This window comes from Diceros bicornis, chromosome 14 (genome assembly GCF_020826845.1).
Source record: "Diceros bicornis minor isolate mBicDic1 chromosome 14, mDicBic1.mat.cur, whole genome shotgun sequence".
Taxonomy (NCBI): domain Eukaryota; kingdom Metazoa; phylum Chordata; class Mammalia; order Perissodactyla; family Rhinocerotidae; genus Diceros; species Diceros bicornis.
Genome location: NC_080753.1, coordinates 53,638,258 through 53,661,887, shown reverse-complemented (window position 1 = coordinate 53,661,887; position 23,630 = coordinate 53,638,258). Strand labels below are relative to the sequence as shown.

General features: G+C 39.4%; 1 protein-coding gene across 5 annotated transcripts in view; it reads left to right on the top strand.

Annotated features, from left to right (window-relative positions):
- The window catches only part of PHACTR1 (phosphatase and actin regulator 1), a 520,877-nt gene that overhangs the window by 394,065 nt on the left and 103,182 nt on the right, over positions 1-23,630 (top strand). For all 5 annotated transcript variants that reach the window (XM_058555251.1, XM_058555252.1, XM_058555250.1 and 2 more), the window contains one exon: positions 23,541-23,621. In XM_058555251.1, coding sequence (XP_058411234.1) covers positions 23,541-23,621 — 81 coding nt within the window. The remainder of the gene's footprint in view (positions 1-23,540; positions 23,622-23,630) is intronic.

The window sequence follows — 23,630 nt, the reverse complement described above, 5'->3', positions numbered from 1 at the left end:
TTTCTTGACTTTGCCCCATCTTTGAGTTGAGTGGTTTATACAAATTATGGCTTATTTGGAGCCATATTTACATTCTTACATGTTTGACCAAAGAAGATATTACTCGGTTAAGAGACCAGTGGGACCCCCAAGGTATCCTCTTACTCTGTAAATGGTAGATGGCTTTGGTGACAACTACCAGAAATTTTAACCACTACTGGCTTTTAGAAATCTAGATTTAAATGGAGTAGGCTTGGGGCCAGCCCCGTGGCTTAGCGGTTAAGTGCGCGCGCTCCGCTACTGGCGGCCCGGGTTTGGATCCCGGGCGCGCACTGACGCACTGCTTCTCCGGCCATGCTGAGGCGGCGTCCCACACACAGCAACTAGAAGGATGTGCAGCTATGACATACAACTATCTACTGGGGCTTTGGGGGAAGAATAAATAAATTTAAAAAAAAATTTTTTTTAAATTTAAATGGAGTAGGCTTGATGGGTATTATGTTGTGTAATTAGAACTGTGTTCTGGCTTCATTGCTTTGAAAGTTATCATTCTAAATTTCAGAAAATATGTGTTAAAATTGTTGAAGTGCTTAGAAAATAGTAACATCAATATACCTCTATTAAATTGTTAATTTCTTTGATATTTTTAATCAGACACAGGCATACAGTATTATATCTCTATAGATAGTCATGTCTCCATGTGATTTATGTCAATTTACATCATTATGGAAATATAATGCTTCATTAAGCATTAGGAAATTAGGTGTTCTGTATGAGTCATTTTACGAAAAGATTCTCTCTAACTGCCTTAAATTTTTTTTTAAATCAATCTTCAGTAGAAGTCTCTTTCAAATATGTACTTTCCTATTTCTCCATAAGTAAACTTAATTTTATATTTTCTTGATGCTTCAGTGTCCTTATTAAAACATTTCTTACGGTGCCATGTCCTGAATAATGGTGCTCACAGGGGCTAATAAAGGGTGTAGGACAATTTAGTCTTCTTTGCTTTAAAATCCCCTCCCTCTTCTCCATTTCTGTAAGCTGCTACTTCTGTCAGCCTGCCTCTTGCTTTCTAATTTATCTTTCTAATCTGGCATGGGCTAGGAAAGCAGACTACCAAACCCACTTAAATTGTAACTAAAATTAAAGTAAACTAGCTAGGAGTGGGAGCTTGGAGAACTCGCAAAATGATTTAACTGCATGAGTTTTAAAGCATGGATTTGTGCCATCCGTTCTGCTAGCTGTGTTGCCTTTTTAGCTTCTTGCTAGCTAGAAACTTGACTGCGATCTAGATAAGTGAGCGCTGTGCTGACTTAAAACTCTGGAAAGTATTTTAAAGTAATTCTTGGATTCATATAGAAGAAGACAATTTGTTGAATCTATTTCAAGTCCTTAATAAAGGTGAAATCCCTCTGATTTTAAATACATGAATATAAAGAAAAAATATTAGCTGAGCTTCAGAATCATACTCTAATTTAATTGGTTCACTGGCTATTCCAGTAGTTTCTTTGAGCTGGGAAAAAATTGACACAACATGGAAGACTTTTTCTTCCATTAGCTTCAGCTCGCAATCTGAAGGACTTGTTTTTTTCTGGCATATTTTTGCTAAGCAACCATGAGCCCACTATAAATTTTGCAATTCCACTGAGGCAAATTAAAATTTTAACTGAACCTTCTCATAAACCAATGATGTGGGGCTTGCAAATAGTTTAATGACCTTGTTAGGAAATTCATGCAATGTGGTTTTAGACAGGTGCCTTTTAAAATATCAGTTCAGGTGCATCCTAAATAAACAACAGTTCAGGTGTGCTTTAAATTAGGCCTTTCCTGTGAAATTCCCACCTCACATTTGTGAGCTAAAATTTGGATTTTTTTTAACCCTTTTCTCCTCTACAAATCTGTTTCTTATCTTTTGGGTCTTGGCAGGAGAATAAGACTCTGGATTCTCTCCGTATCTGAATAAGTCAATTGTAGGCAATTTTCATAAATGAAGTATACATACGAGTTTGAATGTGTAACTTCATTATTTGGAAAATTAAAATGCCTTTCCTCAGCTATGCAAATTAGGAAATGACAATGACTTTAAAATGAACATTTAAAAAGGTAAAAATTATGCTTTGACTATGAATGACATAATAAATCCCATTAAAGGCATTTTTCAAAAAATAGTTACACAACCCTTGTATGAAACAGAGAACCTCAGGAAACAGAGTAGTAATAATCCTTACATATAATATTCAAAATACCTAGAATTAGTTAAAGTCCACTTTCCAACAGCTTTGTTTTTCCCCTCTAGCTTTTGGTGAATATTTTCTTTCCAGCCTCGTCACTGTGGTTGTCTCTAAGGCTCAGTCATTTCCCTTTTGTTGTTTCTCGTCTAATTCCATTTCCCTGGAAAGGCCCTTCCCTCCCTTGACTTTATGCTGAGCTCTGTTTGGTTGTCTCTTTGCTTCTGATTTCATTCCAGTTCTCCAATTACATATATTCTGTTGACCATAAGACATTGTCAATTGGATATCCCAAGTCATTCAAAAGATAATACCACCTCCCCTGTCCCACCCCCAGCCGAAAGCAGACCCCTTCCCAACCTCTCCGTCGTGGTTTGAGTATCACTCAAGTTCAGTGCAGAAAGAGATTTAATATAGGAAATTAGGTATAATGGAAAGTTATCTGAATACTTTAGATGAGTGGGTAATCAGAGTCAGGAAGGTCCACAGCAGAAACTCAGAGGCATGAAGATTCAAGTACATGATTACATTCCCTAGCAAAAATCCTTAGGAAAAAAAGTCCCTAGCAAATGTGTAAGAAACAGGCGAGGGCTGGCCCTGTGGCGTAGCAGGTAAGTGCCGCACTCCGCTGCTGGCGGCTGAGGTTTGGATCCCGGGCGCGTACCAATGCACCACTTGTCAGGCCATGCTGTGGCGGCATCCCCTATAAAGTAGAGGAAGATGGACACAGATGTTAGCTCAGGGCCAGTCTTCCTCAGCAAAAAGAGGAGGATTGGCATGGATGTTAGCTCAGGGCTGATCTTCCTCATAAAAAACAAAAACAAAGAAAAAACAAAGACACAGGAGAATCTTAGTCCCTAAGGATAGAGAGCTCAAGGATGAAACTGAGAAAAGGACTATTACTGAAACTGAGCTTCCGGAATCAGAATACCTGGGCAGAGCAAGATTAGCCCCTGTTTTTAATAGCAGCTTAGGTGTCTCATTCATCACTCTAACCAATGCCTAGCTGTGTGCCTAGAACATAGAATGTGCTAAAGTCGAAGCAAACAAAAATTGTTGGAAGAAAAAAGTGAATGAAATCCACAGATACAATATTCAAAATTTGCTCATTGACTTGAAGCAGAGCCGACAGTTGAGGTCTGGCCGTCCTTCCTGGGTATGTGAAATCCTACCCTGAGGACTCAGGGCACTGGGCCCGGATAGAATCAGCCTCTGGTAGAGATGAATCTTCTGCTGAGATTGAGTACATCTGGTGAGATCTGTCCCTGGTATTTCTCTAAAAATAACTTTAGTCACAAGAGATGTAGATGCTACATTTAATTCCTGTAACTCGCAATAAGTCAAGAGCAAGTCTTATTTTTAAAATTCATTTAGTTAATATTTCCCTGGTTCAAATTTTTGAGAAATTTTACCTCCATTTAATTTGATAACATGTGGCATTCTGTTTTTAAAATAATAATTAAAACATTTTTAAAGCCTCTTCAACTTGTTAGACCTGTTGGGTAGACCTGTTAAATATTTTTAAGGATTCATTTCAATGATTTGACTGAACTTCAAACACAAACATAATGTTCCCTTAATCCTTTCATGTTTTTTTAATAATGTAGAAAGGAGCTTTCACAAAGCCAGAAGTTTGGAAAAAGAAGCTTGAACTCAGATGTCATTCAGAATTTGACCTTCATGGTATTTCCTAATCTCCTTTCTTCCAAATCCTTTCCAAGAACCATTGTAAGTAAAATAGTGCACTAGACCCCCCTTTCAGAAAAAGAAATTCAAATGACCCCTCACCACATGACTGAAATAGACATGAAACTTTGAAGACTCACTCACATCCCGGGCATCAATTTCTTCTATTAACATAGAGGTTCATGTAGAACCTTTCAGAATCAGTAACTCAGAAGGGGTTACAATGACTTGGTGGAGAAATGGCTGAGGCCTTTGTTCTAGTTCTGATTAACTAGTGGACCTTCCTGGCTCAGGTTATCAGCACTGAGTTCTGCCTTCCCTTCTAGTCCCAGCCCAAGTCCCACCTGGCTGGACCTGCCAGGTAGGTGACTGCTCCGTCCTCTGAACCCACAGCAGCCCCTACTCTCTCCCCGTCACTTGGCCCTTAGCTGATCATTCTTCTCCAGAGACCTGTGCCTCATTTAAGCAGCACATTCTGCAAACACCAAGGCTGCCCACCATCCTCTGCATCCTACACATGGTCAGTATTTAGCAACTGTCTCTTCATGACGTTGTGGTCGATGATGTAGTGATGAGAATTACTGTTTATTTCATTATGGGGCAATAACTATCTTTGGGAAGCACTAGGAGAAAATTAGCGGTAAAGGCTCCTGAGTTAATCAACAGACAATCTTTTGTGCCTAGGATGTGTAAGCTTCTTTGCAAAGCCTAGAATAGGAGGCATTAGATTTTGGTTTTGTTTTGTTCTGTTTTTCTTTTTATTTAGTAAGTACAGAAGATAAAAAGCAATTTTTTAAGGTGTACCTAGGAATCAAGTTAATAGAATGTGCCTATTAATTAAAGCTAGTCCAGTGTCTTAATTATAAAGATACTTAGTATTTGGTGACTGAATAAATGAATGACTGAATGAGTGAATTAGATTTGGACACAAGCCATCTTAATTCAGAGATTCTACATAAATGGTACTTTTGGAAGTTGCCTCACTGGTAGGTTTAAACTATTTGGATTAAGTCCTCCATATACCTTTTCCCACCCTCTTTTGTCCAAAATAAAAATAATGGGCTGGCCCGGTGACATAGTGGTGAAGTTCACACGCTCCACTTCGGTGGCCTGGGGTTCGCTGGTTCGGATCCTGGGTGTGGACCTTTGCACTGCTCATCACGCCATGCTGTGGCGGCATCCCACATACAAAATAGAGGAAGATGGGCACAGATGTTAGCTCAGAGCTAATCTTCCTCAGCAAAAAGAGGAGGATTGGTGATGGATGTTAGCTCAGAGCCAGTCTTCCTTACAAGAAAAAAAATAATAAAATAAAATAATGCTCAGGTTTCTGGATTTGGTAATTCCTGTGGTTTTAATCCTATGCTGTTGTACTAAGATGTGGTTGTACTGCACAGGTGACCCATGAGCGTGTGGATTGGGAGTGGGAAGGGGGGAGTCGGTTCCTGGTGTCGTTCACCTAGACAGAGAGGCCTGTCTCTCCAGAAATCTGAACCTGAGGGGCCCAGCTCCAGCTGGTGGGAGAGGAAAATATGTCTTCTGGATGTACCTATGAAGCGTCAGTCAGATAGTCTGTTTGGGCCTCCTGGGTTTGGAAGGAATGATGTGTCTCAAGACATGCTAAGGAAAATAAGAGGAGAGCTTTTTATCCTTTTGGGGGCCCAAGCGTTAAAGATGGAGCAGTGTCTCCTGAAGGCAACATGGAGCAGCAACCACTGTCAAAGAGAAACAAAGCTGGGCACTAGTTAAAGGTGGTAAGACAGATTCTATTCCTTCATATTGCAGTGGAGGAGAGACTCCAGTGTAATCTGAGCTCAACTCCATGGAAACAAAAGGCAGGAGGCCTTTTAAACACTGGGGTGTGCTAAAGGAAAAGTACCAAAGGGCGTTGAGCGGTGAGATTAGGCCATCTGTGTCTGCTAACTGGCTCTCATCAAAGTTAGGCTCCTCCCCTCCCACAGAGACTGGGGCAGGGGCTCTGTCCTTCTAGATGGTTATGTTGGGCTCTGTCTTTCTAGATGGTTATGTTTCAAAGGAATGGCTTCCAAGGCCTTGAGAAGAGACACTGCTGGTTGTGGAAGATACATGTACATCTCAAGGGGACAGAGAAAGGATTTACAAGTGTGAGTTGTCTGAAGTAGATGCTCTAAGAAAAGGGAGCTGGAACAAACAGTAAATCCTTTTCAAACAATGTTGCACTTTCTCAGGCAGGCATTTTCAGGGGGCTAGAGTCATCATCCTAGGGACATGACCTTGAGCTGCTAGAAACTATGCAAGTGTTTCTTCACGTCTGTTGGGGGGAGAGGGACAAAATCGTTTGTCTTGAAAATGGGATTCGTATAGGCCAAGGTTGCGGCCTCGTTGAGAAGAGGACTCAGAGGAGCCTGACTGGAGTTTGGTCAAGGAGAGAGTCTCTGTGACCACCTTGGGAGAAACTCCAAGGGAAAAAATGAGGTGGGTGTCAGAGGGATATTGGCCCAGCCACCCACTGGGGAGGAGCATTTCCTTCCAGTGGTTACCTTGGAGCTTCCAATTATATGTTAATGAGGAAAATGTCATTTCCTAATGCCAACAGGAAGAATTTGTTAAGTGACTTGTGATTAAGGATGTGATTTCTTCCTGTCCACCTGACATTTTCTTCTTTGTAAAGTCATACGTTAGCTTTTGAGGAAGTTAGGATTTCCAGGTTCCACATTTAAGGTTATGTTGATTTTCATCTATTGTAAACTTCTTTAGACCAAGGATCAAAAGCATGAACATGGCATGGACCCATGAAATGCATATCTTTACCTGAAAGCCACAGTTTTATACTTAGTTTTGAAAGAAATCATGTCGGGAGGGTTTATTTTGCTGTCTTTTTTTGCTGCAGAGCTTGAAGGTTTGTCCCTCTTCCTTCAACTTATGAAAAAATTCTAATTTTTAAGGTTTTTTCTCTTAGGTCTTCTACAACAGTGGTTAGGAAATTATGACCCATGAGCCAAGTCCATCTCCCAGCCTGTTTTTGTAAATGAAAGTTTTATTGGAACACAGCCATGCTCATTCAGTGGCACACTAACTATAGCTGCTATAGCAGAGTCGAGTACTTTCCACAGAGACTGTGGCTGTTTAGCCCTTTTACAGAAAAAGTTTGAAAACACCTGCTCTGTGTATTCACAAATTCTTTTTTCCATTATAAATATATATTTTTATCTATTTGAAACACGGAGCTGGAAGGCTTACAGAATCCATAGTGATACCTTTGGACTCAATTGTATTCCCCCCAAAATCTTCATTTGAGGAATTCAACTGGAATGGACAGCATTGTTTCAAGCCACAGTGAATCTTCAAAGAAAGAGACCAAGTACATACCAGGTAGCCAGGTTTCCTTATAAGCTAGAAGCTTTGGCTCATGTGATTAAAGACCTACATCACACACAGTGGAAGGAGATACAGATGCTTACAATGAAGCTACTGTCCTTCCTTAGTTATGAAGAAATGTATAGTTAAGTGTCTATTTTAAAAATAAAATAAAAACAATAACAAAACCTTTATTTCTTTCTCTGAAAAATGTAACCTTTCCTCTTAACTTCTTCATCCTTTCCATAAAATCCATTTACTTTTCCTCTATGAAGAAATCAAGTCTTAGAATCCCAAAGAGTCAAAGGAGGCCTTTAGTGTGATTTATTTCTGTGACCTCAGGTGAAGAAATGGCAACTTTAAAAGCATTTAGGCTCACTGCCAAATATTATATCTCTAGATTTTCATAATTTCCCTCTCTCTGAGTTTTGACATCTTAAAACGAAGCTCATCACCTCACACCCATTAGGATGGCTATTATTTTAAAAAAACACACACACACACACCCAGAATATAACAAGTGTTACAAGGATGTGGAGAAATTGGAGTTGTTGTGCACTGTTGGTGGGAATGTAAAATGGGGCAGCCACTGCGGAAAACAGTATGGCAGTTCCTCAAAAAATTAAAAATAAAATTACCATATGATTCAGCAATTCTACTTCTGGTATATCTCCAAAAGAATTTAAGCAGGATCTTGAAGAGATATTTGCACACCCATGTTCATGGCAGCATTATTCACGGTAGCTAAGAGGTGGATGCAACCCAAGAGCCCATGAGCAGATGAATGAATAAACAAAATGTGGTATATACGCACAATGGAATATTATTCAGCCTTAAAAAAAGAAAGAAATCCTGTCACAGGCTACAACATAGATCAACCTTTGTGACATCGTGCTAAGTGAAATAAGCCAGTCACAAAAAAAAAAGACAAATACTGTATGATTCCATTTATATGAGATACCCAGAGTAGTCAAATTCATAGAGAAAGAAAGTGGAATGGTGGTTGCTGGAGGGTAGGGGGAGAAAGGAATGGGATGTTATTTAATGAGTATAGAGTTTCAGTTTTGCAAGATGAAAAATTCTGGAGATTGGTTACACAACAATGTGAATGTACTTAACGTTACCAAACTGTACTTTTAGAAGTGGTTAAGATGGTAAATTTTGTTATGTGTATTTTACCACAATTTAAAAAATACTAAATTGATGACATCACTGAGCTAATAGTTTCAACACAACGTGTGGCAGAGTCTAGACAGTGTCTATTTAGGCTCTCTCTTCATGGTTTCACAGCAGTTAGTTTATCTACTTAGCTCTGTGAGGTGACAGGATGTTTTAATAAGGGAAAGAAATCAAATCAAGTTGATTGATCTGTTTTCATCACTCGTTCCTATAATATTGTGTAGGTACAACCTCAGGCAAGATTTTCTATTAACCTGATGATGAGGCCAGCCCAGCCCCTTTTATGGGTTTGCCAGGAAGAAAGAAAATGGGTTGATGGTGTAGTTTGCCTTGAAACACCATTGAGATCCGCTGGATTCCGATCAGTACCACGGCCATCGAACACTTCATCCCCTCACTCACTCAAGCCAAGATGGTCCTAAGAATCAGAATTTGCATTCTCAAATGCTGCCTTGACTCAGACCTTTACTCAAATCAGCCCGTAACTGGGAGTCAATCCCTAGAATTGGAGGACTGCTGGACAATGTTATGGCACCAAGTTCTATTCATGATGTCATGAAGAATCAGTCTTAAGCAAATGAAAGAAATTGAATTCTGCTATTTTTATTTGTGAATTAAGGATTGCACATTTGTCAGCTTCCACTGTGCATGCTATAGTTACTTCAGAAGAACTGAAAAAATACCCATCAGAAACAAAACTCAGAAGTTGCAATTACAAAAGACAAAAGGAGAAGGCTGAGCGTTCATTTAAGGGAGCCGTGTGCTGCTTGTCACAGCTCACTGCCTTGTGAGGACTGATGGCATTCTGTAAGAACAAGCAGTGCCTCAAGGAAAGCTTTGAGTAGCTGTGCTTCTAGACTTTTCTTCTCTATTGCATAGGTTATGAGATTTCTTCTTTTTACAGTGGTATGTTTTTCAATTTTTCCAATTACTGTCAGGGTAAATGTTTGATTCACAACTCTGCTATTCTGGGATATTTTTCCGGGATAATATCCCAGTCCTAAAGGTTTATTTTTTTTTCTCTAATACAGATTAATAGTTCACTTCTCCAATTTGAAGATAATGGGTATTTGACCATATTGTTTTTATCATTAGCTGGCGAATGATTAGATACAGTACAGTCAAACCCAGTCCCTGTTTCTGGGTTAAGCATCTTATCACGCAAGAACAAAAGATTGAGATAGAAATGAAAAAATATGTTTGATGTACAGAATAGGAAGGACATTTATAAATTACTTGGACTTTTTATTAGATTTGGAGGGTTTTGTTATTTAATTGCAAGCAATTATTACGCATTTCTTCTTCATAAGAATTTCTGTTCTTCTTTGGTGTTCAAGTCATGATGTAGCTCAATATTTCAAAGATAGGCCTCGAAATGCATAGCAAATGTGTACATTTCTTTCCTGTATAGTTCTCCCCACTGAAGTGACTGCTGAGAAGTAACAGAGCAGATATTCACCTTCATAAACACGGACATTACTTATCATATTCATATAAAAGAAGAGAGTGAAATTATAAGTGTGTGTGTGACTCAGTATTTCCTCTGGCCAGTTGAACTTTTTCCTGAAGTGGAGAGAGGTAATAATAACAACCACATGGTGTATTGAGCTTTCTGTGAAAGGCAGTATGCTTGATCTTCCTATGTGAAACCTCATTCAATGACAATTAAGTCAACGTAACCTTAATAAAGTGATTAAAGAAATGATCATAGTTTACAAGCTACAAATTCTGCCCAGGAAAGAGCAAAAATCACATCTTTAGTTCTCTTATATATGCACTACAGCTTATCTGTCAAGTCTGTTCACTTATAGGTAGGCTGGACAAATCGTGAGTCATATTCCTAGTTTTTAAGATTTTTTAGATGGGCAGTATAATGTCATGTCTAAGTGTTCACACACTGCAATCACATGGCTTGGGTTCGCGTCCGACTTTGCACCTTGGGCGAGTTACTTAACGTCTTTATCTGCAAAATGGAGGTAACAGTACCAACCCTTTGGAGTTGTTTTGAGACTAACATAACGTACTACATGGAAACACGTAGAGTAGCTCCTAATACATAGTAAGTGTTACCATAGCAATGGAAGGCAGAAGTCAAATCTTCACACAGAATGTCCCTTTCAGGCAATGTATTTGAGCAGACATCTGACATAACTATGCAGAGTTATGATTTTTAAATCTGTTCAAAATTATTAGCTGACTTTAGTTCTGACTGTAGATAATAAGAACAAATAAAAACCCTCTGTTGCTGTGTTTCTCTGTTGCTGTCTTTCTCTGTCTTCTAAAGTGTCAGAGAAGTAAGATTGTAAAGCCTAAATATCCTCACGCTGCCTTCTAAAGCCTTCACTGCAGCAGGGTTAATCTGACCATGAGGAGAAAAGTGAGCGGTGAAGCGAGCAAGCTTATTTCCCTTAACTTGGCACTGCAAAACACTTGGAACAAGGACCCCATTATCTTTTAGGTAACAGGTGGTAGTTGTCCTGAGCAAAATTTCAGATTTCCATCCTTCACTGCTTTAGGCAATACACTCTATCATAAAGCCATCAATAATAATTAGGTGTCTGGAATGAAATACAGTACAGCATTATGTTTCCTACCTCTGAAAGAGAAAGATGCTTAACTAGCTCTAAATCAATGAATTTCCTTTTTATTCCTGGAGGGAGTGTTAGAGAGGCAGCAGAGAATACAGTGGAAATGTGAATTGTGGCTCAGTGCACAGTCACAAAAAAATTAGATGTTATGACACACTTTCCTACAAGTAATAAAAGCAAACCCCAAAGCACTGAACCTTTATTCCTAGCATAAACACTTTCATCACATTGCACTCTCTAGCACTGTCGAGCCACCTGTTTCACATTTAATGAAAAAGTCTGTCATAGTAGGTGATACATCGGTGAAGGAACAAGGTGACGGTTGTAAACAGAACTTAACGTAAATCATTTTTCAGATCTTAGTTTTATTAAATCATGTTCTACCATGTTCCCATAACAGGGCTAATAAATGGAGAATGAATTATTTGTTTGTGTCTCATAGATCTCAGAAGAGAAAACTGATAGTTATTCTGTTACTCTTTGATCTGAAGTTTCTTTCTTGTGCAGATTAGGGTAGAGGGATAGAAATGGGAATCTGCAAATTGTAACGTCAAGTTTCGTCAGTGCGCTCCCACGAGTGTTGAGCCCGATCCTTGCCAAACTCCTTCCCCTAAGTTGCTTCTTGTTCGTCACTTCAAGGATGGACTCTAAGAACGGTGCATCTGATTTTCAAAATTTGGAATCCTTCCTTCTGCAAAATGACTCCTCTCTAAATCTTTCTGCCAGCTTTCTCCTCCCAGAACTTCAGGTCCCTGTCCCGCTACCTAGCGACTTGCTGGTGTTAAGAGCAACCGGCTACATTCCAGTCTGACCTGTTTGAAGAAATGACCAGGAAGAGACTTGTGGCTTTTATTGCCTTCTAATCACCCTTTCTTTTGTTAACAAGAGTTAGTCTGTGGCCAGCTGCATAATTTCATTATAAGGTGGCTGAGTTTTTTATTTCCCTTCAGAGATTATTGCAACAGTACAAAGAGAAAGCAGAGTTAGTAAGAATGTCCTTTTGATGTTTTTGTTTTAGAAAACAAAACATACCTTGAGAAAATGCATTAAGCATCAACGTACAGTTTAACAGATAGTTATAAAGTAAACGCCATATCACCACCGCCCAAGTCAAAAAAGAAAATACTGACAGCACCTGGAAGCCTCTTAATGTGCCTTTCTTTTGTTAAATGTTATTTAATTATTATATTTTTTTTGGTGGGGAAGATTGTCCCTGAGCTAACATCTGTTGCCAATATTCCTCTTTTTGCTTGAGGAAGATTGTCCCTGAGTTAACATCTGTGCCCATCTTCCTCTATATTGTATGTGAGATGCCACCACAGCATGGCTTGACTAGCGGTGCGCATGTCCGTGCCCAGGATCTGAACCCACGAACCCCGGGCAGCCAAAGCAGAGTGCGCGCACTTAACCACTATGCCACCGGGCCAGCCCCTCATTCTTTTTTTATTGAGGTAACATTGGTTTATAACATTATATAAGTTTCAGGTATAATGTGCCTTTCTGATTACAATTCCCTTCCTCACCAAAGGTAGCCGCTGACTTGATTTGATTTTTATGGTAATCATATCCTTGCTTTTCTTTGTCGTTTTTAAAGTTTAGAGATATGCGTCTCTAAACCATATATTTAGTTTTGCCAGTTTTTGAACTTTATATAAATGGAATCACAGTGTATGTGTTCTTTTGTCATGCTCTTTTCACCCAACATTACTTATAAGATTCATTCGTTTTATGTGTTTACTTTTTATTTTGAAAAGTTTCAAACATGAGAAGTTGAGAGAATTGTATGATGATATTATTGAATAATTATATTGTTATATAGCCATCATCTAACAGTTACTAAGATTTGGCCAAATTTGTTGTTGCTTTTCCTGATGTGTTTTGAATTACAGACATCTCTAATCGTGCATCTATATAACCACAGGACATCATCATATGTAGCAAAACTAATAATAATTCCCTAATATCATCTAACGGCCAGCCCTGGTGGTCTAGTGGTTGAGATTCAGCGCTCTCAACACGGTGGACCCGCTTCATTTCCTGGTCAGGGAACCATACCACGCATCTGTCCGTCATCATACTATGGCGGCTGCGTGTTGCTGTGATGCTGAAAGCTCTGCCACCGGTATTTCAAATACCAGCAGGGTCACCCATGGTGAACAGGTTTCAGCAGAGCTTCCAGACTAAGACAGATAGGAAGAAGGACCTGGACACCCACTTGCAAAAAAATTGGCCATGAAAACCCTATGAATAGCAGCAGAGCATTGTCTGATAACAGTGCCGGAAGGGGAGAGGATGGGGCAAATAGACTAGGCAGGGTTCTGCTCTGCTGTACACAGGGTTCTAGGAGTTGGAGTTGACTTGATGGCACTAACAATAAAAAGTATCATCTCATACCCACTCCATATTCATATTTTCCTAAGTGACCTCAAAATGCTTTTACAGCTGGTTTGTTCAAACTGGGCTCCAGTCAAGATCCATGAACAATGTTCTTTTAACAGCACAGTTTATAGCTTAAAATGAGTCTGTGATCCTGCCTTTTTCCCATGCACTTAACCAGTGGTTAGAGCTCCTGTGGGACCTGGCTGCAGGCACTTCTCCCACAGTCAAGAGGAAAACACATTGCCTTGTCTATGGTAGTGATATGGTCCTACTCTTATACTCTGTGACTCCAGAGGAAACTGTACTGTCTGAATTATTGTCAGGAAGAAGTACCTAATATCAGTTATGTCAAAGCCAAAATTGTTATTTTGGGCAGATGCTATGTAGTATGGAGCTGCTCAAGGTTAAACAAGTATAATCTTTTTTTAAAAATTATTTTATTGAGGTCATATTGGTGTATAACATTGTGTAGTTTGAAGTGTACGTTATTATATATCAGTTTCTGTATAGATTGCATAGTGCTCACCACCAATAGTCTAATTTTTATCCATCACCGTACATATGTGTCCCTTTATCCCTTTTTCCCACCCTGCCAATCCCCTTCCCCTCTGGTAACCACTAATCTGTTCTCTTTATCCTTGTGTTTGTTTATATTCCACATATAAGTGAAATCATACGGTATTTGTCTTTGTCTGGCTTATTTTGCTTAACATAATACCCTCAAGGTCCATCCATATTGTTGCAAATGGGATGATTTTGTCCTTTTTTATGGCTGAGTAGTATTCCATTGTATATATACACCACATCTTCTTTATCCATTCATCAGTTGATAGGCACTTGGGTTGCTTCCACATCTTGGCTATTATGAATAATGCTACAGTGACCATAGGGATGCATAAAAATCTCTTTGTATTATTGATTTTATGTTCTTTGGATAAATATCCAGTAGTGGGATAGCTGGATCGTATGGTATTTCTATTTTTAATTTTTTGAGACATCTCCATCCATACTGTTTTCCATAATGGCTGCACCAGTTTGCATTCCCATCAGCAGTGTATGAGGATTTCCCTTCTCTCCACATCCTCTCCAACACTGGTTGTTTTTTGTCTTGTTAATTATAGCCATTCTGATGGGTGTAAGGTGACATCTCATTGTAGGTTTGATTTGCATTTCCCTAATAATTAGTGATGTTGAACATCTTTTCATGTGCCTGTTGGCCATCTGTATATCTTCTTTGGAAAAATATTCATATCCTCTGCCCATTTTTTGATTGGGTTGTCTGTCTTTTTGTTGTTGAGTTGTATGAGTTCTTTATATATTTGGAAATTAACCCCTTCTCAGATATATGATTTGCAAATATTTTCTCCTCATAGTGGGTTGTCTTTTCATTTTGTTTATGGTTTCCTTTGCCTTGAAGAAGCTTTTTGGTCTGATGTGATCCCACTTGTTTATTTTTTCTTTTGTTTCACTTGCCTGAGTAGACATGGTATTCGAAAAGACATTGCGGCTAAGACCAATGTCAAAGAGTGTACTGCCTATATTTTCTTCTAGGAGTTTTACGGTTTCATGTCTTACCTTCAAGTCTTTAATTCATTTTGAGTTAATTTTTGTGTATTGTGTAAGGTAAGGGTCTACTTTCATTTTTTTTCATGTGGCTGTCCAGTTTTCCCAGCACCATTTGTTGAAGAGACCTTCCTTTCTCCATTGTATGTTCTTGGCTCGTTTGTCAAAGATGAGCTGTCCATAAATGTGTGGGTTTATTTCTGGGCTTTCAATTCTGTTCCATTGATCTGTGTGTCTGTTTTTGTGCCAGTACTGTGCTGTTGTGGTTACTATAGCTTTGTAGTATATTTTTGAAGTCAGGGACTGTGGTGCCTCCAGCTTTCTTCTTTTTTCCCAGGATTGCTTTGGCTATTCGGGGTCTTTTGTTGTTCCATTATAAATTTTAGGATTCTTTGTTCTATTTCTGTGAAGAATGTCATTGGGATTGCATTGAATCTGTAGATTGCTTTAGGTAGTATGGACTTTTTATCTATGTTTATTCTTCAATCCATGAGCATGGAATATCTTTCCATTTCTTTATGTCTTCTTTGATTTCTTTCAATAATGTCTTATAGTTTTCTGAGGATAGGTCTTTCACCTCCTTGGTTAAATTTGTTCCTAGATATTTTATTCTTTTTGTTGTGACTGTAAATGAGATTGTGTTCTTGAGTTCTCTTTCTGCTAGGTCATATTAGTGTGTAGAAATGAAACTGATTTTTGGAGGTTGATTTTCATACCCTGCAACTTTGCTGTAGTCGTTGATTATTTCTAATAGTTTTCTGGTGGATTCTTTAGGGTTTGGTTATATAGAACCATGTCATCTACAAACAGCAAGAGTTTTACTTCTTCCTTTCCAATTTGGACACCTTTTATTTCTTTTTCTTTTTTTCTTTTTGGGGAGAAAGATTGCTCTTAAGCTAACATCTGTTGCCAATCTTCCTCTTTTTGCTTGAGGAAGATTGTCGCTGAGCTAGTATCTTTGTCAGTCTTCCTCTGTTTTGTATTGGCATGCTCACAGCATGGCTTGATGAGCAGTGTGTATGTCTACACCCAGGAACCGAACCTGCGAACCCTTGGGCCGCCAAAGCAGAGCACGTGAACTTAATCACTACACCACCAGGCCAGCCCCTATTTCTTTTTCTTGTCTAATTGCTCTGACCAAAACCTCCATTACTATGTTGAATAGGAGTGGCAAGAGTGGGCACACTTGTCTTGTTCCTGTTCTCAGAGGAATGGCTTTCAGTTTTTTACCATTAAGTATGATGTTTGCTGTTGGTTTGTCATATATGGCCTTTATTATGTTGTGGTACTTTCCCTCTATGCCCATTTTATTGAGAGTTTTTATCATAAATGGATGTTGGATCTTGTCAGATGCTTTCTCTGCATCTATTGAGATGATCATGTGATTTTTATTCCTCATTTTGTTAATGTGGTATATCACATTGATTGATTTGTGGATGTTGAACCATCCCTGCGTCCCTGGTATAAATCCCACTTGGTCATGGTGTATGATCCTTTTAATGTATTGTTGTATTTGATTTGCCGATATTTTGTTAAGGATTTTTGCATCAATGTTCATCGGTGATATTGGCCTATAATTTTCCTTCTTTGTGTTGTTGTCTGGTTTTGGTATCAGGGTAATGCTGGCCTCATAGAGTGAGTTAGGAAGCATTCCGTTGTCTTCAAGTTTTCGGAATAGTTTGAGAAGGATAGGTATTAACTCTTCTTTGAATGTTTGGTAGAATTCTCCAGAGAAGCCATCTGGTCCTGGACTTTTGTTTTTGAGGAGGTTTTTTGATTGCTGTTTCTATCTCTTTACTTGTGATCAGTATATTCAAATTCTCTATTTCCTCTTGATTCAGTTTTGGGAGGTTGTATGAGTGTAAGAATTTATCCATTTCTTTAGGTTATCCAATTTGTTGTCATATAGTTTTTTGTAGTATCCTCTTATAATTCTTTGTATTTCTGTGGTATCCATTATAGTTTCTCCTCTTTCATCTTTAATTTTGTTTATTTGCACCTTCTCTCTTCTTTTCTTAGTGAGTCTGGCTAACGGTTTGTCAATTTTGTTTATCTTCTCAAAGAACCAGCTCTTAGTTTCATTGATCCTTTCTCTTGTTTTTTTAGTCTCTATTTCATTTATTTCTGCTCTAATTTTTGTTATTTTCCTCCTTCTGCTGACTTTGGGCTTTGTTTGTTTTTCTTTTTCTAGTTCTGTTAGGTGTAGTTTAGCATTATTTATTTGAGATTTTTCTTGTTTGTTGAGGTAGGCCTGTATTGCTATAAATTTCCCTCTTAGTACTGCTTTTGCTGCATCACATAGGAGTTGGTATGTTGTGTTTTCATTTTCATATCCAGGTATTTTTTGATTTCTCCTTTGATTTCTTCATTGATCCAATGGTTGTTCAGTAGCATGTTGTTTAATCTCCACATCTTTACTTATCTGGGGAATGCATGGGAGGCTAGCTCATCTGGGGAGCTCATTGGAATGCATATCTCTACGAACTGAAGTTACTCCCAGGACCACAGGAGGACAGTTAGATAGATGGCCGGTCACTTTGCTCCATTAGAATGTTCCAGGTCAGTCATGCCATGCTCATTTGATATTGCAGGACTTTGGGTTTTTGGTTGTATTTGATTCAAACATTTACCAGAAAGCTCTTTACAAAAGAGCTTGGCCCCTCTATGTCCCTGCTGAGTTAGATGGGTTGACATCCCTCATTCCTTTTTACAGTAGAACACATTTGCTTCCCGCAACCTGGTATTTAGATGAAAATTTCCCAGGAGCTAAAAGGGTCATATTGTCAAATGAATTTGGGAGAAACACTGGGTTAAACTAGTTTCTTTACTGTAAGTCTTCTTGCGCTAATGAACACTGTGATTCTCCAGTGGTACGTGGCATTTCCCAGAATGATTGTCCTCAGAACTCGTTCCTCAGAGCATCTCTGGGGTTTCCTATTCTGCAGAACAGACTATAGAAAATGCTGATCTAGGTGACTTGGGTGTAATCACAAGCAGCATTAAATAAACAGTCTCATCTCCTACCTGATGGGCCATGAAGAGTCTGTCCATAAACTAGCCAGTAGTCTATGCTGGCTACACAGCATTTCACAAACGCAGCGGCTGGGTCACCATGCTGGAGATGAGGAACTTTGTTCATGTGCTCCCTCTGCTTGGATCTTTGCTGAAATTTGTACTGTAACAATGGGAGGATAGGGATCTATGCCTGTTATTATGTGATGAGGACATTTACGCCTTAGATTTTGTCTTTAAATGGAATTTGCACATGATTTGGATTTTTAGAGGGAAAAAAATTCTAAACTGGTCAGCCTCTCTGATTTTGAAGATCACTTGGCCTTAGTTGCCAAATATTAAAAAAAAATTATTTTGAGTTAGTAATTCAGTAAGCTTTCTTTGGATAATCAAGTAATCGAAAACCTTCTTGCCTAGTTATTCCACATGTGGCACAATGTTTAACTAGTCATAGGACTCTCGAACATCTTGTGAGTTAGTAAAAGGCACAGTATTTGGTGTTCATACAAAGTGCTTCTAGATTAACACAACTTCTTCTTGAATATGTTTCTCATACCATTCTGTCTGAAACTAGACATTTAGAGTTGCATTCTTTTTTACTTTCTCTTCTTTTTTCAACATAGCATTTAAATTGACAACTTGTTGCTTTTCTCATTAGTTTCCCTGTGAAATAAAAGATCGACTGGCATTCGTCATCTGATCTTTCAAAATGGAAGACCCCCAGGTCTATCCCCCTCCTCCAAGTCTTTGCTCCCCTTTCTCTTCTTTTATGTATTACATATATGTTTAATTTTGAAACCGTCTCTTTATCTTAAAAAAAATGAAAGTGTTTTCTCTGGAGATAGTGTAAATGTGGGTTGATTTTTTTCGTGTTGCGTCCTTCTAGGCTATAGTTGTTGCATCACGTTGATCATCCTCATTATTCATAGAGTCAGATGGGAAGTGGAGGTGTGTTCTACGTTCTCCAGACTCATTCTGTTTGTCACCTCTATATTTCTAGCCTAAATTCACTTTCACTGGAGTTGTAAAATTTTAAAGGGATAAAAGCTACAGATTTTACTTACAAGTTGGTTATTTTAACAACTGAAGGTGTAAGATTCTGCAGTAAGCTATTGCAAATGTCATCATTTCTTGATTGGTTTTCCCCCTTCAAACTTCTATCCACTGCGGAATGTAATTTAAAGGCAGTTGAGCAGAGAATTCAACAGAGATAGATTATCCTAGGGAAAAATCTAAACTCCCTGCTCTGGTACTCTGAGTAGAACCAAATGACTTGTTCCAGCATCAGTATTGCTTTTTTTTAATCCCTGTTTACTCACTTTTTTTAAATAAAAAAAAGCAGTACTTAAAAGTTGTGAAACATAACAGTTTCTTTTTTCCATCAGTACTGGGAGCATATAAAAAATGCCCTGCCTAGAAATTGTACATCTAATGATATATTCTGGAAAAATTCTGGAAATATATACCTGTTCACATGGGTGCCCTAATAAATATGTTTATAGTAGCAATGTTTGTATGCCCCAAATTTGAAACAACTTAAATTTTCTTCAGTTGCAGATGGTTAAATAAATTATGGTACTTATATCCTATGTAATGGTGTGCAGTACTCAGAAAGAATGAGGTGCTTCTGTATTATTAGTGGAAGGTCTATAAAACATATGGGTAAGTGAGAGGAAAAAAAGACTTGTAGAACAATATGAGCAGAACGATTCCATTTATGTTTTTAAAGACTGTAATTATATATAGTGTAGGAGTGTGTGCGTGTGTGGGAAAGAGGAAGAGATGGAGGGAGGAAAGAAAAAAGAGAGAGAGACACACACAGAGAGAATAAAAATACCAAAGAAAGCAGTAGTGAGATTTAGTGAGTTGGGTCTATGGAGGGAAGCAGGTGAAAAAGGACTTTGTTTTCTCTATATTTCTTGAATTATTCACAGTGAAAATATTTTTCATGAATAAAAAAATAAAAGCATATGTGTGTGTGTGTGTGCAAAAAATAAAAATGGAATATCCTAGTTTAGTTATTCTTAACAAATTTATCCAATCCAGGCATTCACTGGGGAAAATGAGCCCATCCAAGTTGCCTGTTTTAAATTCATCGATGTCAAAGAAGCATAGGATTCCTTGGCTTAGCACAAACCCATGTGGATAAGGAGAATGGAAAAATAATTAAGGAGAAGTGATGGGGAATTGGCTTTTGGTACAAATATAGCATAGACTGCAGTGGTGGCTCAGAGAGTTTACAGAGTGATTAGATGAGAACTACTGTCACTCCATTATTAGAGTTGGTCTCCGGGCTTTGGTGGAATTGACCGCCGAGGATCAGTTCTTCACCAGGCTCCCCATTTCTTAAGCACTTGCTCAAATGTAAACAGACTTCAGAACAATAGATTGGAGCATAAAGCTGTGGAAAATCTCCCTAGTTTTTCCTTTGTTTACAAACCAGTGCAAGTATCAGTGTGTTTTAAAATGTAGGTTTTATTATTATTCGGTTATAGTGAGGCCAGTAGGTCAGGAGACAACTGCTGTTGAAAAGATAGTTTGCTACTCACAGATCCCAAGAGAAGGGGCCAGGCCATGCCATGGAGGGCCACATGGGGAAGCACCAGCGTCAGTCAGGAGGCAGAGAGAGGGAAGAAATGTGGGAAGAGCCTTTATGGTGGTTTCCACAGGAAGGAATGGGCGGGACAGGGTAAGCAGGCTTCCCTGGCTCGTTTGAATGATTTTAGCGGGCTCTGGGGCGTAGGGGCTGTCTCTGGTTGTCTGGTACCTGGCCCTGGGGTGATTAGGGCAGGGAAGAGTGGCCTGTGGTGAAAGAACTTGATGAAGGAGGTGGTTGAGGGTGTGGGCTCTGGACTGGTTGGTTTGCATATGAAAAGTGTGCTCACAGGCATGTCATTGACCATCTGTAGGGGACTGGGGAAGAGAGAAGGTGTAATGCGCACTGCACTTGCCCTAAGGGTAGCAGGAATAAACCAGATAAATAAGAACCCTGAGGCATGGTGTGAAGACTTTTCTAAGACCTCAGTAGGGGAGATTATTTATCATATGTTCTGGTAGAACCATGTCCCTTTCTTTTAAGAGGGCTTATCTCAATTTGCAGTCACACATTAGGAGATGTCATTATTTGATGACTGTGTATATTGCACATTAGTCTGTAAACTCTACGAGGACAGGGACTGTCCCTTTGGTCACCATCATCTCCAGCCCCTAATACAGGGCCTTTCACCGTGGGCAGAGGGTCCGTAGCTGTTGAGTGAGTGTGGGGAGATGGCTGAGGTCCGGGTGGCCAAGTGGTTGGCCCGACAGGGTCCACGTTCTAGTGATACTTGCAATCTCAGACCTCCACATCCAAGGTTCTGCCTGCCTCGTAGCAGATACTCCCACTAGTGCTGTGGATCAGGTCCATCCACTTCTCTCTGTGGTTCTGAAAATCCCCTGGGAAACCTCATTTTGTTTCAGAGAAATCTGTTCAATTTATGTGGCTCAGTACAGTATGGCAAAGCACCTCTTTACGCTTTTTGGGTGGCTTTGTCACCCAAAAGATCTGTTAAACTCCTTGCTTAAAAACCCCTACTTCGCCTCTTCTGTCCAGTCTTTTCCCACTCTGCTGCTAAGTAAATCCTTTTTAAAGTCAGGCAGAACTCTCTAACCTAACTGCATGTAGTTCTTTCCCTTCTCCGGGCTTTCCTCTTCTTCATAAAGAACGTCCTTCTGCCCTCCTGTCACCACATCACATCATTTGGTGGGTCGTAAACCTCTTTCACTCCCCAAGACAAACACCGCTCCAGTGGTTCCTACACCCACCTTTAACCCTTGTCCTTCCGTCCAACCCTCCTGCCCTCACTTCTGTGGGTAGATATTTATATGTATCTATTTTATTATTAATATGTTCTCAGTAAGCTTTATGCGAGTGCAAGCTAACCTGACATTTATTTTTCTGTCTTGTACCACTTAATTCATTATAATTTGAGAGGGACTTAGAATATAACATTTTTAAAAGAGTAAGTTACAAAATATATAATCAGTATTTTTCAGCCTTGATATGCCTGAGAATGATCCAGAGAGCTTTTTATTACAATCTAGATGTCCAGGTCCCACCCTGGACCTATTAAATCGGAGTAGCTGGGACTGAGGCATCAGTGTTTTCCCAGATGAGCAGAGTGACTTGACTCTGCTCATGGCTAGTGGATAAGAGAGTTAAAATCACAATCCCTGGTTCCTTGCTTTCTTTCTGGTTCTTCTTCATATTTTTTGGACTAAATTCTATTGAAGTATGTGTGTGTGTTTAATTAATCTGTATCTGAATTTGTCTGCATAAAATAGTGTCCTCATTATTTAACTGGCTTTTTTCCCCCTGAATAACTGTATCCAAAGGATGTGGAGATTCTCAAGCTGACGAAAGCAGCCAAAATAACCTCTAACACCTGCGCTCTGTATTTCCCCAGAAGCTGGAATGTCGGCTGCTGAAGTAGCTTGCTTTCTTCCACAGGCTCTGCTGATCCCCCGCCCGCATCCTTGAGCCACAGGGCTGCCCTTTTGTGCTGCCCCCGACTTCTCCACTCCTGGGCTCGATTTCCATCTGAATTGCCCTCCATCACACCCACTGATCCGAGAGGGAACGCTCCACCTTCCCTCCTCTAGCCCCAACTGCCTGAGCGTTTGGCTCAGGTGGGTGGCTGGTCATGGTGGAGGTGCATTTGGGAACTGAACAGTTCATTCCCTGCTTGGCTGCTCCGACTTGGAGACTAAGAGAGGAGAGCGGTGGTTGGGCTGTCCCAGGGAGGGCTCCCACTACCCCCCAGTCCTTCCTTGGGAACCTGGGGTACCAATCCCAGACCTTTAGGAGATATTTTCACGCCTTGTTTTTTTTTGTAGTTGGAAAGCAACAAAATCTCCAGTGAGATGTGATCTATATGAACTAGAAAATGAGAGGAGAATTCCCATGTATGAGGAAATGCCCCTTAGGAAAATGCAGTATGACTCAGAGGTTAAGCTGAGATCAGAGGTAGCATTTCCAGCTTTGAACCCCGGTGCCTTTTCTCAATAGGCTTGTGACTCTGACATGTTATTGAGTGTCTCTGTGCTACATAAATTGGGTTAAAGTGAAATAAAAATGGCTACCTCATAGATAATTTGAAGATTAAATTAAATAATCTGATTAAAATGCTTCTCATAACATCAAAAAATGTTAACTAGTGGGGCCGGCCTGGTGGCTTAGTGGTTAAGTTCAGTGTGCTCTGCTTTGGCAGCCCCGGTTCGCAGGTTCGGATCCTGGTGCGGACCTACACCACTCATCAGCTGTGCTGTGGCGGTGACCCACATATAAAATAGAGGAAGACTGTCACAGATGTTAGCTCAGGGCTGATCTTCCTCAAGCAACAAAAGAGGAAAATTGGCAAGGGATGTTAGCTCAGGGCAAATCTTCCTCAGCAAAAAAAATTAAAAAATATAACTGGTATCGTTAACTTACATTAGTAAAGTATAATTTACAGAATACATTGCATTTTAATACATATTAAAATATGATGCCTTTAGAAGACGGCTTTGTTACCTACTTACACCTGCTTCTCTGTTTGTGTTTTGCTTGTAGCCCTGGAGAGGAAAATATCAATGAGGCAAAGCAGAGAGGAGCTGATAAAGCGAGGGGTCTTAAAGGAAATTTATGATAAAGGTAAGGAAG